A 16,031-nucleotide genomic window follows, 5' to 3' on the forward strand; every position below is an offset into this window, starting at 1 on the left:
AAAAAAACTAGAAATACTAGGAGCTTTTTGTAAAAACTAGGAAAACTAGGAAATACTAGGAACGCTGGAGAGCCTGAATATTGTAACTATTAAAATATGGATTATTAGCTATGATTTTAGCTACACTAATTGGTATAACATAAAAAGTAGTTTAATTAAATTTTGAATGTAACTCATTAAAAACCTTGTGACATGTGCAGTAAAGGATGCCTGTGGCAAAAGGATTAATTCATTACTAGCAAAAAGCATACAAAGAAAGCTGAAAACGTACATCATGATGCATTTAAATTTAACTTCACTCCATTTATCAGTATTTATACTTGTTCTTTAATAAGTATGCACTCACCTAGAGCATAAAATCACCTTCTAGGTTCCATGCATTCTATCTACATATCCAAACAACTCAAATTCCATTACAAAAACACAGGTGAGAAGCCATGCTGAACTTTACAGAAGTAATGTCATCTGCTCCCAAAGAACAAGTTATGTGATATATCCATCCCAATGTTTCATACTTAACAATAAACTAGAAAATTTGAGGTTTTTTCCTGTTATCTAACCAACTGAGGGCATAATATTCTTTACAGCTGGCTAATTAACTTGATTAATAAATTACCAGTGAGTATCATTGACATAAGTGTTACATGAAATAATCAACTTGTCAAAATTATGATTAAATCAATTAATGACACAAAAATAAACAACTAGTGCTTCCAATAATTATTATCTTCAATTATTCCAATTATCCAGTAATCAAAATGATGATGAAATTAATTAATGTTTTAAAATAGTCAACTAATTAAAATTACAGTTCCTGATTATTACTATTTTTGATTATTCCAATGACAGTTAATCAATTAGTACATTCTACTAATTGCCCAACTCTATTCTTATATCATCAACTTTTCTTCACCTTCCACAATAAAACTGTTAAACACCTTTAACGCTTACAGTACACTGCAAAACATAACCTTACAATTGTTGTAAGCTGTATTTTTAGCTTTTTCTAGTGAACATTGAAATTAAAATATTACTTATAAATACAAGTTATGAATTATGAAGCAATTAGTTCAGTGATAAGAGAATTCAGTGAAATATTCAGAGTGGAGGAAGCAAGTAGTTGTTGACTGAGAGAATATTGATTGAATCAAGTTATTCAGCAAGAGTTAGTGCTTCTGTAAGCTAATCAGTAAGTTAGTCGGCACTTGTTAGCAACCAAGGAAATTTTTAAACATTATTAGTGTATTAGGCCTGCAACTTGCATCAAAGTGAACATAGCCTGAAGCAAATGTTATTGAAGAAATAAATTAATTTGTTAATGTTATGTGGACTAGAATTGGCACTATTTGTACCAAATAATCAAAATGAAAACATTAAATGATAGACAATGTTATAACACATGTTACCTAATACATTGAACACATAATGGCAGTGTATGAGATTAAACTGGAATTTCATTTTAAAAACAGATTCTTTCATCAAATAACTAAGCTTTTTCTTACTTTATACTCAACTTTTAAAGTATTTTAATCCAAGACTCAGTATGTTGGTCTGATAATTACTAGTTTGTAGTAAAGGTGATGGTGAGATGAATGATGAAGTTAAAATTCATAATTTCTTTACACTGGTTTGAATAATTTTTTTACATAATTATAGCTTTCAAAGTTTTAAACTACAGCTTCCACTAGCCATTTCCAAGTGGAATTTGTATGTAGTAATTTTAAAAATATCTTTTTTGTGTAACTAGTAGTTGTATTTCTTGATTAACAAACAAAAAATTTTTTAGAAATCTTTGTGTACAAAAATTACAATAAATAGAACAATAGTATATAATATAAGTAGTCAACTTGGGCCAGTTGCAAAGTCCAATAACTGTAGGATACACATCTGGGTGGTTTCTTCCAATGAACTCTTGTGGTACTACTGAAATTTCATGAGGCTTTTAATTTCAACAATTAGTTGCAGAACTCAAAGTACTGATGGAAACATTATTGCATGTTAAGAAGCAGTAATGTCTTTTACACTGAGAAGAAAAAGGATGAAAGTAGCAACTGGTTTGGAAGAACACAGAATTGCAAAGTTTAAAAAAAGTAAATTTTCTAGCACCTACACCATGCCTAAATCTACTTGTAAGTAAATAAAATAGCATGTTTAAGAATAACCATAATTACAAGCTCTGAAATATTTAAAAATATAAAATGAGAAACAAGTAATTTCTACAACAATATTTAAACTGAAATAAGAATTTAAAAAATTAAAACTTTAAGATTAAACTTGTTTTACCATTCTTATTGCTTTGTTCTTCTTTTCTTACTGTTTTCCAGCTTTTTGAATGTGCAATGGAAGCAGAACTTTTCAATGAAGTTGAAGATTTGCCTTCAAACATTTTCCCATCATCAGAAACCTCAAACAGATATTCTTCCACGTCTTCTTCCTTGGAAGCTATCTTAAAACCTTTATTTCTTTTTTATAGTCAAGCCCGGATGCTGAAGAGGATCTTGTAAATCCTTGAGCTTCCTATAAGATGATAATTCATGAATCACTGAATAGTTATGTTTGCACTGCTCTAGGTAAATAGTGAATGCATCTTTGAAATGAACAGAAAAGTTCAAGTATGTAAATCTTATGGACCTAAGGAATAATATTTTAAAACTTTTTAAAGAGTTTACCAGAAAATAATCAGAACTAGTTTACTTTTGAAAGTTGCAGGAGAGTGAGGGTAATTTGATGATTGAAAACGTTTTTTTTTCCCTCTCTACAGAAAGAAAATGAAGTTAAATTCCAGAAGGTACAGCTTCGTTGTTTCACTTTTGTTGTTAATAAGGTTTTTGAAGCTGTTTTTAAGGATTACATACAATATTTAAAATAAAGTTATCAGTATGATTCAAGGAAGTTCTTTAAAAAAAAGTTTTGTTAAAAGCACTCTTTTGGATGGTGTTTATCATGACTTTCACAAGAATATTGATAAAATACTGCTTTAAAAAGTCACTTTTTAAGTTCAGATATTATAAAGATTAAAGAAGTCATTTTTCAAAGAACAGATAAGCTGGATAAGTTATTTAACCCAATTGGTCAAAATAGAAGTAATTAATACACAAAAAGAAGAATCCCGTGGAAAAAAAAAGACTATGTTTACCACCTCAAAAGGGAGTAGTGCATTAATCTCCACTGTACTTTCTCCTGAGTCTAGTTGTCTGCCAAAGTGACAGATGTTTCACCATTATATATGTTAAATGTTATTCCTCACATGTTTTTTAGCTACAAATAGTATACGAGAACAACTTATATAACTGAAAAGTTTTTCACTAGTAATCTAGAAAAACATAACTTCTGTGAAGTAATTAAATATTTTTATATGATAAAATAATTATTATATACTTCTTTTGGTATTTCATATTGAGCTTACAATGTCACTGTGATCTCATACTAGTGATAATTTGATGAATGGAAGTCAGTTAATTCTACATTATTTCAGCCAAATATTAAGAATTAATTCATACACACTTGATTTCTTACTGCAGAATCTCATTGTATAAATTAGTTAACTTCCTAATCTAACTAAGCCAATAGTAGCTGTTGTTCTATTTTTGTTCAAAGATAACTAAACTAAGTTTCTGCAACTGAAAAAGTAACTGAAATTGAAACTATGACTAAAAATTCTGTGCAGTTACCAACACACATCTCAAAGGACCTAATGTTCATGTACAATGCACAATTTGGTTGTAAATATAAAACAAAAAATAATGTAGCATCACATCTCATTTTATATAACAATAACTGTACCAAAATACAGCATTACTAAATGGGAAAGCATATATCCTGTTAAGGAATATCTCACTCCTTGTACAATACATATATATATCAAATGAATTTCTTTACATATTAATGTACAATAATGTTTAACTCAAAATAGTTGAAACATGTTTTTTAATAATACTCGATACGTATGTACTTAAACCAAAGATATAATTGTCTTTATACTCTATGATATACACACAAGAGGACAGGACAAGTGAAAACCTGGAATTTCAGCACCAATTGAAAAAATACATTCGGCACCTATTGGCATCTGATCAATTCAGCCTTTGGATCTTGTAAGATCCTGTACCTCCTTTGGATGCCTCAGCCTCAAGTTTTTGATTGGTTTAAACACAATAAAATATTTATTGGTTAAATAAAATGTTATTTCTTTTTTCATCCTCAGATTTTTTATTGTTTAGACAAATTAATATTTTGACTGGATGAACATACACCCATTGAAAAAGCATGACATCTTGGGTAAAAGAATTATCCATTGAAGGTGCCAAATTGTCCGTCATTTCACACACACAAAGAGCTGGGTGAATTTGCACTTATACTTCAAATCCTTCATTTTTCCAACACTGAAAAACTGAAAAAATTAAAAACCTAAGTATGTATCAGTAAAATACATTTAGGTATAGTACATATTTTTGCCAATTTCTAAATTCATATAGCAACTTGCCAGATGTTAACTACAATTTATCTGTTGTACAGCAGCAGTCAGTTAACTCTCTCGCTACAGGCTCAATCAATTCGATCCAATTCGTGACCCCACATTGACCTTTAGAGTATCCATACTATAACTTTTAATATGTTTTGTATATCCAAGTCTTTTGTAGACAAAAAATCAGAATTTCTAATGATGTACTTTTACTAAACAGTTCTCAGTGAATATATGGAGTCAAAGTGTTGACTGCTCCAAGTGCAAAGTGATTTTCATGTTAAGAGTAAAAGTACTTTTCTTCCTCTGAAAATTGTTAAATTTCATTTGCATAACCTCAAAAACGTCCTAAATACATTTCAAACATTTTTTTCAATAAAACTTTATATTTTGTCCATTATTTTCTCTATCCTAACTCTATACACATTCAGTCAATTTGTACGATCTCATAACCACCATAAAAAATACGAAATAAATCTAAATTACCCTTTCTTCTTTCTAGAATAACTGCAAATTGTAACAAGAAACTACATTTGTTTATCCTAAACAGCTTAACATTCACAACAGTATACATCTGTTTCTACTTAAATTTTATTGTCTTATTTCCTTTTGAGCTGTGTTAAACTAATGATCTCATCACATAAGTTGTAAATCACTTAACAAACATGTAACTCATGTTACATATCGTTTAACATAACGCACAAGCTGTTCACGAGCATACCTCGTGAATAATTTTCTTCTTTATCTTACCTTATATTACCTAACAAGTTTCTAATTTTTACATTTTAGTTACTTTTTAAATAATAAATAAACAATACAGATGAAAAACAAGAAATATAGAACTTACCTGGGTCTTCATTTTTTTGCTGTAAACTTTTGATGAAACTTAACCCTACTTTTTTATACTAATGATACAACTACACAAAACTTATTTAATTAAATAATACAGCTAAGAATACAGAGTAATAACACACAAAAAGCAGACAAGGTTCTACAACTATCATACATATTCTGGCTTTCTAACTATGCAATAAAAGCCATTAAAAAATCAGCTAAACTCACTGATGTGTTTCCTACTGGAATAAAGTTTAAACATGAAGTAAATCAGGCAATTATCTGTACAGAAAACAATGTAATATAATACATCATTTGATAGATTAAAATTTTGACTTTCTATTAGTAATAAACAGTATAGTATTAAACTTCAGAGAGAACTATTGGCAATTTGTGAAAGAAAGGATGTGACATGTGGGCATGGCAAGTGGGTCTGGTTTTCTAGTTTATGACTCCGTAAACAAATAAGATTGAAGGCTATAAAAATTATACTTTGCCTGATTAATAACTATATTATAATGAGTACTTTATGTTAAATTCTGCACTTCTAGAAGGGATGGTAAATAAATTAAAGAAGAGGGAAAACCTAGAGAGCAAATGTCACAATTCTCATACTAGAGGAGATTGAGGATTTTACTAAATATTTCCTTATGAAATTGTGAACTTAAAACTTATATAATATTAAAATTTGATTTATTAGCTATGTTTTGTTGCCAATTTTATTCATATAAAATGATAATAAGGTAGTTTATATTCTGAATAACTCTCTAAAAATTTGTGGCATGCCTATGGTGAGAGGATTAAACTATCTTATGAATTATACCAAATATCTTAATATCAAAATTTGCTTAGTTAAGACTCACCAGTGCTGAAATAAGAGCATGGTCCCAAATATCCACTCTTCTCACCTGCTGTCGGTGCTTTTGAGCAGTTTTTTCCCCCACCTTTTGAGCACTTCCTTTGCCATTAAAAACAGTTAAACCAACAGAAGAAGTACCAACCTTTAGTCCACCACCTGACTCCTTAACAACTTTGAAAGGAGAAGACTTACTCTGAATTGGAACTGAAGCAACAGCAAGTTTGTTACTCTGTTTGAAAAAAACATTAGCAATATCACTATCAGGAGTTGCTGGTAGTGATGAAGTTGTTCCAGTTCCAATCATACAAAGTTTGTGACTTTCAGATTTAGTCTTGTTAGTAAATGGACTGTTAGTAGCAACCTTAGCAGAAGTTGTGTTATTAGCATTAGTTTGGACAACAGCCTTCACTAAATAGGTGACACTGTCAATATAATGTTTTGAAGGAAAGCAGTAGGAGTCCTCATCCTCCCAGTGATTAATCTGGCCAGAAAGAGAAGCTAAATGAGTATTACAACTGGTAACAGAATGTTTAGAATCTACAGAAGGAATAGCTACCTCATGCTCAGCTGCAGATTGAGCAGACAATACAGGTGTAGTGTGATGATCCACTTCCATACCTATTGACCAATAAAGATACAATATTTCACTATATAAAAACCGATAACTGAGCAAATGTTAAGCAATTCAATGAAGTAAGTTCAAAATTTGACAATACTAACCATACAAATAAAAACACTATTCATCAACTTGCCTTTTATTTCCTTAAAGTAATTTGTTTTAAAACTAAGGATGTTACAAAAAGTCATAACAGTTTCAAAATTTTCTTCTTAGTATTATCTGAATTAAAATCACAAATTTAACATCATTCAGTATAAAACTTTTCCTCAGAAGGCACTAGATATAGTACCATCTGCAAATCAGTGGGATGAAATGTGAAGTGAAATTAAAATTGCTCACTATTCTATGTTAAAAAGGAAGAAAAGCAGCAAAATTATTGTTCAGTTTTGAATTTTTGTAAGAAAAGTTTAAATTTAAATGAAAGAGCTACTAACAACAAATATTGAAGAGATGATTGATGATACATCTATTGATACAATGACAGTAACTTTTACACCTAACATCTTAAGTTACAACTAATATCACTCATAAAAAATTTGCACAGAGAGTTACATAAACACATTTTATAGCCAAATCAAAAACTTCAATCCAGTTAAAAATAGTAGCTTGATATCTATTTTTTGGTGTGTAGAATAAAACAGTAGCATGACAATTTGGTTTCCAGAAGGTTCCAAATAAATTAAACCTTATGAAATGAAATAGGAGAGCTGTTGTTTTACGTAGTATCTGTTTTATATGTACATGTAAAAACGTCTTCAAAATCTATATACTGAGCTTGAACTAAATCATATAAAAAAATGGAATATTAACCATAGACAAGAGGAATGAGTTTTCAATAAAGTCTGACATAAAGAAGTTTCACTGTCCTCTTTCTTTAAAGTTAATTTATCTATGTTTTAAAAGCTTGTATAACATACTTTTTCTCAGCACATACCTTCTATTCTTGTGTTATGCAGGTATATCATATTTCTTCTACTTGCTTTAGTTATATAGGAACATTAAAAAGTTCTTTTTGTTTCTCTAATTTCTATGCAGTTCATTCAACTCTAGAGGATACTGCAGTAACATATAATATCCAAGTTGAAAGGATTAGCAACCGTAGTATCCTTTGCTGGTCAAATTGATGTTGTCTGAATGTTACAGCCAACCAATGCTGTGAGAGAACAATGGTCACAAGGCAATGCTGAGGACAGAAAAGAAAACCCAAGCTTTCCATGTTCATTTTCTACCTAGAGTTCTTTCAGTAAAGACCCACTTTAAGATCATTGTTTTTAGTTTGACAGAAGTCTGTCCTGAGAAAGAAAAGTGTGTAGCTAATTACAATCCACTAGAAACGACTTCTTTTCACATGTGTGTAAGTGTGTATGCTGCTTTTTCTTTTTGTTTGTTCTGTAACAAATATTGTGTTCATTTTGTCAAACTTGTTCAGCCATATTATTTCACACATATTAGGAGAATTCATTCAAAATTATTATATTCAGATTATTCTTCTTATCTCCCAGGTGAATCTGCTGTTATTAGCAGATCTAACTATCTAATACTTGTTGGGAAATCAATTTCTACCTGAAAAATACCACAACCTCAAGGTTATCAGGAGTCTACAGGGTGATTCATAATTTGTGTAACATAGTTAGATCATCTCCAAAATGGGAGGATACATGTAGAATGATATCCAAAGGAAAAAAAAATATCAATGATAAAAATAATGTGATACACTATTTGACCAACAGGTATAAAAGACTAGATCTCTACACCTCCTCAGTAGAATGGAGAGTGTTAAAAAATGTCAATGATAAAAATAATGTGATACACTATTTGACCAACAGGTATAAAATACTAGATCTCTACATCTCAGTAGAATGGTGAGTGTTAAAAAATGTCAAAGTTAACACTTACAGAATGCACTGAACTGTTGACCATTATTCGACTATCCTAGGGTTTCCATCAGCAGGCACTGACCCCTCATGTGGAGATAAACTGTTTTAAGGGAGGTAGAACTTTTCTTAATGTCACCAGTGGCTTTCTGACAACATATTGTCCTACTGATTCCCAATATTTTGTTTTTTCTAGCTACACCATATGGTACTTTGTTATCCAGCAGTTTTATTCCTTCTGAATGTTGATGAAGACTTTCCATAGTTGCCCTTTCACCTTACTAATGCAGAGGAGATTAATATCATACCAATAGAGGTGACCTGGATTTAATAAAGAGGCTTCTCCTGCATGCATATTAGCTCCTCATTTATCTTTACCTGGCACATACATCTTGGTAATAGTCTTATCATACAGTTGCTTTACTTTCTACAATCCATCTTGTAACCAACCAATCTAAGTTTTTGCGGATTGCACTGAACTAATTGTGTTGAATGGTAAAAATGGCCATAACATTGCTGCAACAGCTACTACTTTTGTTAGCAATTGTCCAGACAAAAGCCAATTCCAAAACCAATGGTAAAAAGATTAGTGGAATAACTCACTCCTTCAGGCAAGAAGCATAGCATTTGATCTTATTGCACAACCCTCTAGTAGTCAAATGTTTGTTGCTGCCATAAACATTGTTCTTTGTAACATCCAACTTTTGTGATGATCTGAATGTTTTGCAAATTATCATTTACCCTGTATATGTTACTGGTCATCTGTTCTAGTTAGAAATGTTTTCACCACTCTGGACTTAAAGTTATGATGTACAAGTTCACAGTGATATTCAAACATTTAAACCTAATTTCATTTCCTTTAACATGTCATTTTCCAATACAAGAAAAAGTTGATATTCTAACAAATGCTGTTCTTTTCCCAAAGAAAAGAAATGGAAAGACAAGGAGACAATGAAATTAAAAACTGAGAATACTTTTGAAATTCATTGCTCAATCTATCTTGTGAAGAAAATCCTGAAAAAGTACTCCGAGATGATACATACAGGGGATTAGAATGAACATGTTAACTTAGATACACCAATGATTGATGAATTTGAGAACACCAATTATCAATATTCAAAAATCTAAATTCAACCCTACAAATTTAATCTTTACATACAGAAGTCATTTCTAATAGTACTACATATTTTCTGCAATAAATAACACAGCATAAAAAAGTTTACCATCATGTTCTAACTTTTTTCTTCTTAGAGATGCTAATCCATGTATTCTTCCTACCACACCATTTGCAAGTTCTTCATTCTCCTCATCCTGTGTTATATTCACTTTATCGACATAATCAAAACTAGGCTCAGCTAGCACAGCAGGGAGTTCCTGAACATAGCCTTCAATTTTTACCTTTGGTGATTCAATACACTGTCGTTTTGGAGATCCATTTTGAGCCTCATTTCCACCTTTAAAAGGATATACATGAGTCATAAATTTGATTAAAACTTTTTTAACTGAACAAACAAAAGTTATAGTGATTAAGTATATCAGCAAACCATTGTAGTACATAGACAAGTGATAGTCATAAGGCTAACACAGATGTTATCAGTTGGTCAGGAATTATTATAAGTTTTTAAATCCCTTTCTAGTAGTTAGTTGTTGTTTTTTATGTACATATTTGTAGATATACATGTAATGTTAAGGCCAAAATTAGCAGTTGTCATAATCCTCTAATCTAACATACCAACAACTTTCCTTAAGAGCTGATCCAAACAAAACTCCTAAGTTTTACAATCACGAATGGCTTATTGCCATCTAAAATACACACTTTTCAATTCAGGCTGCATGGTAAGGACTCACATCTTCATGTACCCCAATTAATTACCTTTTTCCTTGTATTATTGGTGAAACTTGAACCAGAAGCATACAATTACAAAAATCAGTGTTTCAATGTTTAAACTACTGCAAAAGCATTGCTCAACATTCTATTGTTTTGATCCTATATAACATTTATGAGATACATTTAAATGTTTTTGATAATTCATACAATGTTTTATAAATACAGAACTCAACTATGTACAAGTAATTAGATTAGGGAACTGTAGCAATACAGTTATAACACACAGAATGTTCTATTTAATTTTCATTGACTGAGAGGGTTCAGCAGTAATATTGATTTTTTTTTACATTCTCTTTGGTGTTTGGAAATCAACTAAGCAGTTTGATGGCCAACAAATGTTTTGAACAAATTTGTTAAAGCTGGGTGAAATATTTCTAAAATAAAATTAAAGTTTAATTTGTGAAGATCAAAATCAGTGTTAGCTGCAGCTTTCTCTGTGAAAACAAGTTTTGTGTGATTGCTTCATCAATATCAACTCCAACCAGATTTCACCCTGGTTTATCACTGTAGTGAGACTATTTCATTAGGATGTAATAATAAAAAGTAGTAATGATGTCAAACATTAATTTATTTTTGTGAGTTGTGACACTAATTCGTTTAGCTGAACATCCATGAATTAATCAGAAATACAGATGAAAGATCATAATTGATTAGTAAATACCATTAATCCCCCAGCTCTAGTTTTTCTCACACACACCTTGAAGAAAAGTAAAAATATAAGAAATAGATTTTGCACTAAAACTTCACATGCAAGGCAATTTTTTTTATTACTGGGCCAACTGATATCAAAATATTTTAAAGTAGCAATGGCACAAAATACTATAACACAATGAAAAGTAACAGGGGAATTGGTCAGGTGACCAGAAAAAAACTTCTGTGCCTAAAATAAATCCAGCAAAACAGCTACAACACTAAATAAATAAACAAAATAAAAACTGACTTGAAGACTGGCCTGAAGGAATTTCTTCTAATGGTAGTCGTCGTTTTCTTAAACTTGTTTTTGAGATTTGAGCAATTTTTTTGTTCAAATTCTCACGACGGGCCTGTGTTCTTTCCAGAAGTTTCTATTGGTCATAATAATAGAATTTTATATAAAAGACAGCACTTAACATAACTATTAAAAAATCTTTTAGAAACACAGCAATTATTTGATACAGAAAATAAACCACACATGAATTTTCTAACCAGACTTCCCAATAAAAAGCAGCATTTTCATTTGTATTAAAATTTTACATTACTCACTAAATTCAGTTTCAAATCATATCATTATTCTGTTAGCAGTGCTTTAGTCTAGATAAGATGCATGGCCATGTAAATTCATATTTCTTTACATAAAAAAGGCACCAGAAATTAAACTTGTGTGCATAACAAAAACACATACTATTTACCCATAATTGTATCATTCCCATATATGTGTGTATTCACCAATTAAAAAAACAACAACAAAAATCTGTATCTGTAATAAAGTAAACACAAAGCAAAAACATTCTCACTGGAAACTGACTGACAAACTAAACAATTTGAAAGATTTGATGTCATCCTTTAACAAAAAATTCTACAAACTGTTTGATTTACTTTCCCAAGCATCACTGAAGAGCAGTGATTCAGCAAAGATATAGTTTACTGAAATAGATTAGGCTTTTGAAATTACAAGTAAGGAAAAAAAAATTTCACAACTGAGTTATACAGCAATTACCAGCTGGTGAGTACATGTAGTTAGGGTTACTTCTGAACTAAAAATTATACCAGTCAGATTCTATAGACAAAGTGCTTATTGTACTGAACTACAGAGTTCTGCAATTATTGGAATTTAATAATCAATTAATCATCACAGTCATTAATCAGTTACCTTCAACTAATTGATTATTCTCACATGAGACTTAGACAGTTGGAATAAATGAAAATGGTAACAGTAGGAAATGCTAATTTTGATTAATTGATTATTTTGATAAGCCCTGACACTAACCATTTAAGCTTGAATTAATAGAAAATAATATTCAGAAATCATAATGGCAATATTTCAATTGCTTGGATAGTTGAAAACAGTGATAACCACAAACAGTAATTTTGATTATTTGATTATTTTATATTACACTAATTAATGTATTTGATGCTCATACGTATTTGATGAATAGAGTTCATTTCCTATTTCTATCGAATTTATGCTTTATATGCCTTGAGTGTCCTTAATAGGGCTTCGGTAGAGAAATAAGAAGTGAAAACACCTCATAAACACAGCATCAAAATGTCAGATTTTGGAGAATAAAAGTCACAGAAACCTGAAAATATGCAAGTTTTCAGAAGAATTTTCATTTTCAGAAACGCTGCAGTTTATTTCATTATGTCAAAAGCTTATCTGGAGCATTATTTATGATATGAAGTTACAATTATACCAATTCTGTTAAGATTATGTATACAACTACAGTTATCAGTAAATGTTGGTATTATTAGGAAGGTATTTTAATGCAAAACAAAATGGATCTGAGTATATCTGTCCAGTAGAAAATTGAGACTAAAGATACACAAATTAGCTTTGTATCTTTTAACAAAACATGTCAATGAAGTGCATGTAAAGATTATTCTATTTAGATTTCTAATCTAACATATGAACAACAAAGGACCATTCTTTTCACACCTACCCATGAGAAAAGTAAATATTTAAACCTACTCTGGCTTCCACTACTGTTGATAACAACTCATTTCTTACCCTTTTAGAAAAATAAAATTGTCTTACCTAGAGCCTAGCCTGCCTCTTCCATAAACTTATGTTAAACTTACACAATATATTCCATTCAAATATTTTTTATGTAATCTATTTAATATTTTGTCATATACATAACTTAACACTGTGAGAAGGAGTCCCATATATTAGCATTCTCTTAGTCAGAGCCAACATTTGGCACTGTATAAATTTAAAGTAATTTCTTAAACAAAGATTAGTGACACAGGTGCATGTCTAAATGTTAAAGATCTAACTGTGTATATATTATGTAATGAACTTATATATACAGTGGTGAGAAGATTTATTTTTTCACACTTTTCTACATAATCTTTTTTTTTTTTGAGGCCCTAATGCATGTAGGTGCAAAAGTGTTTCAGAGATGATGCAATACTGTCTAACTATTACATCAGCAGCTTTAGTTTATGGGCTGTCTGGGTATTGCATAAGCTGGTTTTTGGCTATAAATACAGAAGTTTTTACTGAGAGTAAGTTTAGAAGCCTATCTGCTACAAAGTACAAGTGATGCTATCATGGCCAGGGGTTGGAAGTTAACTCCATGGAAAAAATCAGTCACTGTTTCTTTGAACAAAGGACTTTCAACAAGGCAGATTGCTAGAAGAATTAAATTTATCCACCATCCAGTCTACTGTGAGCTGCTGGGTGCAGAGATAGAGAAAAAGTGGCTGTGTGGAGCAGTGGAAGGGAAGGGATAGGAAGAAAGCTTCCACAGCAGTTGACAATATTGTTCTGAAACATGAGCTTACAAAATCAGCAACTGTCATTTGCAGATCTCAAAACACCATTGCAGGAAACTTCAGGGATCATTGTTACTGCATGCATTGTCTGGATTTGCCTATGTTCAGCCAATCTCCCAGCAAGATGGCCAAGAAAGAAACCCCTCCTCACCAACAAGATGAGGCTCAACTAGGCCAAAGAACATGCTGACTGGACTAAAGCAATGTGCTCATCTCAGATGAATCAAAGTTCAACCTGCACAGGTCTAATGTGAAGCACTTTGTTTGATGTCAATGTGGAGAAGAGTTTCATCCAGCATGTTTGAATGCAACTGTAAAGCATTTGCAGGGTCAGGTGATAAGAGGATGCATCTCTGGTCAGGGTGTGGGACAACTGCATTTTGTGAAAAGCACTGTCAATGCCATCAAGTTTGTTTCATTGGTTATTTTAGATCAAAGCTACATTGAGCTACGTGCTGTGTCCACTGCAGGGAATCGAACCCAGGATTTTTTGTTAGTTATACTATCTTAGAATGGCTCCACCAATGACATACCACATGATTTTGTATCAAATTAATGTATCGCTATCTTAATCAGTATATACATACCTTTGTAAAAGGATCAATAACACCTTCCATATTTTGTCCCTGTACTAGCACTGCAGCAGTAGGCCTAGTTAGTTTCAATCTTTTAAGTTAACTTTATATTCATAAGCAAACTTGTTGGATGAGACTAAAGTTCTACCTAAACAATAAAATGCCAACTTAATAATATGCCATGCTGTCTTAATCTTTCTTTTTTTTTTTATATTCTTACTTCGTTAAATTAGTGCTACTAATAACATCAATAAGCAACATCTTTCTTTCAAGTTCAAAAAGTCAATCATAAAAAGGCAAAACACTGTAACTTATAAGTTTTAAATTAAACTAGTATTAAACTTAAAAGTTAAATTCCACTACAGAAGTCATGAAACATTGAATTTTGGAAGCAATGTAAAGTTATAACGACTATACATGTTACATTATTTAATTTGTTACTAACTTTTAACTATATTCCTTGTTACTAATACTAATAGTAGTGTTAGTGTTGTTTACAATTTATAGTATTATTAGTAATACTATACATCTTAAACAACACTGACAGTCTTAGGCTAGTTCTGTAAAGTTTCTTTAAAGTTTAACTTAAAGTTAAACTAAGTTAACGCAGTGGCAATGACTATATAATATCTAATTATTAATATACTAAACCTAGTAACAGTGAGTAAGTTTCTACTGACACGATAGTGTTGTGTTACAAGTGTAATAAAACTAACAGCATTACTTCCAAACACTAAGTTTTGTCTAACAGTAACACAGAAATTAAATTATTATCAAACACCTTATTTTGAAATTGGGCGGCCTGCGCACGCGTATAAGAAGTAAACTTGAGTGGCGAAAGTGTACATAGAAAAAAAAAAATGAGCGAAATAATTTTAAAATGCAAGTGTTTATAAAGCAGAAAAACAAATATACAAAAAAAGCCTTTTGCTAACTGTTTGTTTTAGAGCAAAGCTACATAATGAGCTATCTGTACTCTATTACCATGGGGAATCGAGCCCCGAATTCTAGCATTGTAATCCGTAAACTTACAGCTGACCCACAGCGGGCCGTCTTTTTTTGTAACTCCATTTTCAAATAATTGTTTTTAATGGTGAAATGGTAGTTACTCAAAACTTCGTATCATTTCAGTCTTCTATTGAAAAAATTTATGATTCAGGTTGTTTGTTTTAGCGCGAAGCTACATAATGGGCTGTTTGCACTCTGTCCATCGCGGTTAATAAAACCCTAGATTTTAACGTTGTAAGTCCCTAAAATTACTGTTAATCCGTTGTGGGACATTATGCATAAGCTATTAATTGTACAGGTAAAAATAAATGGATAAAATGTTTTTTTAAAAAAAAGGACTCAATAAGACTAAGTAAAAAGTTGTTGCGACTTCATAAAAGGTTATTCATAAGTTTAATGTAAGAGTTGAAGTCTACTATTTATTTTTATTGAGAG

At 30.9% G+C, this 16,031-nt stretch overlaps 2 protein-coding genes across 4 annotated transcripts in view; both read right to left on the reverse strand.

Annotated features, from left to right (window-relative positions):
• The window catches only part of LOC106478176 (anillin-like), a 30,481-nt gene extending 28,077 nt beyond the window's left edge, over positions 1–2,404 (reverse strand). Inside the window, exon 1 of the mRNA XM_022381722.1 lies at positions 2,284–2,404. Coding sequence (XP_022237430.1) covers positions 2,284–2,386 — 103 coding nt within the window. The 5' untranslated portion in view covers positions 2,387–2,404. The remainder of the gene's footprint in view (positions 1–2,283) is intronic.
• Positions 2,400–15,386, reverse strand: LOC111084975. 3 transcript variants are annotated; one of them, XM_022381725.1, is made up of 6 exons: positions 15,370–15,386; positions 14,601–14,736; positions 11,477–11,600; positions 9,872–10,102; positions 6,712–6,773; positions 2,400–2,517 (listed from the first exon to the last, which is right to left on the reverse strand). In XM_022381725.1, the coding sequence occupies exons 2-6, from the start codon at positions 14,628–14,630 to the stop codon at positions 2,443–2,445; spliced, it is 522 nt and encodes a 173-aa protein (XP_022237433.1). In that variant the 5' UTR covers positions 14,631–14,736; positions 15,370–15,386; the 3' UTR covers positions 2,400–2,442. The 3 variants fall into 3 exon arrangements, with proteins under 3 accessions (XP_022237433.1, XP_022237434.1, XP_022237431.1); XM_022381726.1 differs by having other exon boundaries at positions 14,601–14,732; positions 15,370–15,385; XM_022381723.1 differs by having other exon boundaries at positions 15,269–15,372.
• Between the last annotated feature and the right edge of the window lie 645 nt (positions 15,387–16,031).

This window comes from Limulus polyphemus, unplaced genomic scaffold, assembly GCF_000517525.1.
Source record: "Limulus polyphemus unplaced genomic scaffold, Limulus_polyphemus-2.1.2 Scaffold187, whole genome shotgun sequence".
In the NCBI taxonomy this organism is placed as follows: Eukaryota; Metazoa; Arthropoda; class Merostomata; order Xiphosura; family Limulidae; genus Limulus; species Limulus polyphemus.

Coding starts and splice junctions, on each gene's coding strand:
- LOC111084975 (XM_022381725.1), bottom strand. CDS start 14,630: ATGGAAGGTGTTATTGATCCTTTTACAAAG. Junction 11,601..14,600: donor TTATTGATCCTTTTACAAAG/GTATGTATATAC, acceptor TATGACCAATAG/AAACTTCTGGAAAGAACACA. Junction 10,103..11,476: donor TCCTTCAGGCCAGTCTTCAA/GTCAGTTTTTAT, acceptor ATCCTTTTAAAG/GTGGAAATGAGGCTCAAAAT.